The sequence below is a fragment of the Siphateles boraxobius genome, unplaced genomic scaffold (assembly GCF_051911475.1).
Source record: "Siphateles boraxobius isolate OS27281-9 unplaced genomic scaffold, OSU_SipBor_1 20, whole genome shotgun sequence".
NCBI classification, from domain to species: domain Eukaryota; kingdom Metazoa; phylum Chordata; class Actinopteri; order Cypriniformes; family Leuciscidae; genus Siphateles; species Siphateles boraxobius.
In genome coordinates this window covers 139,850-143,523 of record NW_027508811.1, presented here as the reverse complement: position 1 = coordinate 143,523, position 3,674 = coordinate 139,850, and the positions used below count along the sequence as shown (strand labels likewise).

General features: G+C 36.5%; 1 protein-coding gene across 1 annotated transcript; it reads right to left on the bottom strand.

The window, feature by feature from the left end:
• Positions 1-641: 641 nt before the first annotated feature.
• Positions 642-3,197, bottom strand: hcar1-3 (hydroxycarboxylic acid receptor 1-3). Its single transcript, XM_077236356.1, has 2 exons — positions 3,103-3,197; positions 642-2,461 (listed from the first exon to the last, which is right to left on the bottom strand). Exon 2 carries the CDS (start codon positions 2,426-2,428, stop codon positions 1,460-1,462), a length of 969 nt encoding a protein of 322 aa, XP_077092471.1. The 5' UTR covers positions 2,429-2,461; positions 3,103-3,197; the 3' UTR covers positions 642-1,459.
• Positions 3,198-3,674: the final 477 nt, after the last annotated feature.

Sequence of the window (3,674 nt, the reverse complement as noted above, 5' to 3'; positions counted from 1 at the left end):
ACATTACGTCATGACGCAACACCAATCAGTGATTGGCTTAGTTTCATTCATTCTTCAGAGGCGCTACGCTGAGGGGCGTTCCCCCAAAGTGTCAATCGACGCAGTCCGAGTTCCCTCGAAAGGGAACCGCATTTCTCCGTCTTAAAAATATATCTAAATTATGTCATATGCTCTCATTGACAAATGCGGAACAACCATGACAGCAAGTCCAGGATGAGCATCGAAGAACCAAACAATCCAAGATCATGCCAAATCGCCAACAATCAAATCCAACTAAGTGAGTTAGCAACGTACGAAGAACGGGCCCCTGGTCTATACAATAGAAGTCAGTGGTCACCATAACAGCTTGGTTACCAACATTCTTCAAAATAAATGGGTTTTGGGTGAACTATCCCTTCAACTTTGACTTGGAAGCTCTTAACTGCAAAAACATTATAAGAAAATAACTCAGTATAGAAGTGCATCCTGCGAGTGTGTGGTCTTGGTGGTCTGTTTAGCTCAAGTTGTTACAAGACCATTTGCAAAAACAGTTACACAGAATCAGAATTATGGATAAACAACAAGAACATGTCAATTGTTGTTTGTATAATAGTATGTTAATGTCACGGTTTGGTTCAGATGATGAAAAAGGTTCAAACAGGTTTCTACAAACAAACGGTTCTTTAATAAAAACAAACTATCCAAATGTGAGCAGGCAACATAACAGAGAGTCAAGACACAAACAATACCAGACAACTACAACTAAATGAAAAGGAGGAACTTAAATACACAGTGGTAATGAGACAATGACAAACAGCTGTGATGATTAATGAGGGTCCATGACAACTAACCATTGGTGGGGAAACTAGGAACAAAGGAAACATAAGAAACAGATGGCTGATGAATGCAAACTAAAAGTCCATGAAAACAAAACTAAACACACAGATCGTGACAGTTATGTAATATTGATAGAACTATATATGAAGATAACTATAACATAATTAATAAATCAATCTCATGTTTTCCACAGATTTAATTATTTATTCAAATAATTTTTTTTTTTTAAATGATTTAAAAAATATATATTTTCTTATGTGGCTTTAATCTATTTAATTTTATTTAATAATTACGTTAAAAGTAGATCATGTATATGACATGATGTATTATATACAATTTCTGTACTATGTGCATCAGAATAAAATATATATACAGGTATATGTCCAAAAATATAATACAGTAGTCAACATTTGAAGTGGATCAAAAAAGTTCAAAAAAGTTGTCCTAAGACAAGAACAGGTATTGTTCAAAATTCATGTATAACTTTAATGAAAGGTTTTGATCCACTTCAAATTTTGACTACTGTAGAATGTATATATGTAAATGTATTATAAAGAAACTTGACAAACAACACTATAATGAAAAAGTCATTGTATATTAAGCAGTGACACTGCACCGATGCTCATAAAACCTCTACCCATTCTCAATCACTTCCGCTGGGCATACTGTCCCGTCGGCTCATCTGTAGCTTCATTAATCCAGTCTGGTTTACAGCTTTTTTCAAATAATTGCGGAAGACAGAGCTAGAGAAGCAGTAGATGACCGGGTCCAGAGTACTATTTAGGTAGGTAAAGGCTATGGACATAGAGAACAACTGACTGGTGAGATTGTAAGCCTTACAGTACGTATCTCCAAGCTTTTTAAAATAGAGAGCTGTCAATCCTGTTCCAATGCTAGGGAAGAAACAGAGGACAAAAACCCCAACGATTACTAGTACAGTTCGAATAGCCCTTTGCCCTCTCTTGTCCTTGTCCATCTTGCGAGACCGTAGGATACATGCAATACGCACAGAGCAGAAGACCAGAAGTATTAGAGGCACAAAGAACTCTAAAATAAACACTGCATAATGCAGGTGGATGCCAAGTGGTGTTTTCTCATAGTTACTGAAGCTCCTACAAAGAGAAATGTTATTTTCCACACTCAGAAGATTGTTGGCCAGCAAAGGTATTCTTAGAGACATTACAATACCCCAGATGAAGCAGGCAACCCCAGCTGCTTGTTTTGTGCTTATGTGATTAATTTTGTGATGCGGATGGACCACTTTGAAGTAGCGGTCAACAGCCACGGCGGTCATAAAGGCAATGCTGGCCGAACGATTGACTGACAGCATAAATAGGTTAGCCCGACACCATGCGTCTCCGAATATCCACTTCTCGCCACGTATGAAGTTGTCAATACGGAAGGGTAGACTCACAAGAAGCAGAAAGTCAGACAAAACAAGGTTGAAGAGAAACATGATGTTGGCCCTGAAGTTTTTGCTGAAGACTGACAGTGCCAAAAGATTCCCAGGTAGACCGAGTAACAGCTCGATGATGAGTAGAGGAGGAAGGACGGATGCCACCAGGTTCTGAGTTGACCTACCACAGTGATGTGCAGTGGCGTTGGGTGTCATGGTAGTTCACCAGTCAGAGTTGCTGGGTAGTTTCTGTAAATACAGTTGACAGTTCAACACAATTCTGCAACAAAAATACAATTGTACAGAATACAACATTCTGTTGTCACCTTAGGAACACATTTCTAATTGGATAAAACGATGGTATTACAATGTACTTGTTACAACACTCTCACTCTCCCCTAGAAGAAAACTTGTTGCAACAATGAAGGATGTTTGCGCTATACAAGGAAGTGTGTCTTCCTGCTTAGTGTAAAATGCTGAAACACTTGTTTTAGAGTAAAAGCAGTTTCATAAACTAGGATTAGTTACAAGTACCCACAACTTGAAATAATTCTACAACAAAGTGATCACGCAGTTTTAACCCTTAAAATTATGCATGGCATCCACAAAAGTTGACAGATTTTTAAAAGACAACTTATCCATTTAAGAATGGATGTTTAAACCATCATGCATGATTTACTTTTATCCTTACACATTATTCTATGGCACTGTCAGGTTTCCAAGACCCATTTTTTACATAGTAAATACATTTAACTTAACATTTAAAAATTTAAAATATTTACTTTTGAATATAATAGTATAATATAATATAATATAATATAATATTATAATAGTACTTCTGACTATAATATTTACTGTCCAACTTCTGAGCAAATATTGTTTTGACTTACCACAGTTTACTACAGACTAGTTTTCTGATTCAGACTCACTGGGATGTAAGCAGAGTGTAAAATAAGGTTGTCTCAGCTCAAGCTCAATGTTCTCATTTGAGGGCAATGACCGCCCAGAGCTTGTCTGAAAGCAAGCTTCCTCTTGTGTCACAGTGACATCAAAATGGAAGAGTGAAGTCTAACTGATACTGATCTTTCTGTATGTAGTGTGTGGCTGCATGCTGCAGTAAACACAATGAAAAAATTTGTCTTTGTTGAATAAATCCAAAATGGCACACTCAGGAGATCACAAGGATAAATACAGTATAGTATAATCACATAAACCAAAACAAGACTGAACACTGAACAGAGGATACTAAGGGCTTAAATACACAGAACTAGATAATTAACAAAACTAGAAACAACTAATGGGATCAGGGAAAATGTACCCTAAACAGTGAAAATAAACAACTAAGCATCACCCTGACTCTCTTTCTTTCTTTAAACCTGCTAAGAAAATTATGAAATGTTAAACTCTTTACTGGAATTACAAAACTCTACTAGAACTTTACCATATAAATAATGTTTCATTT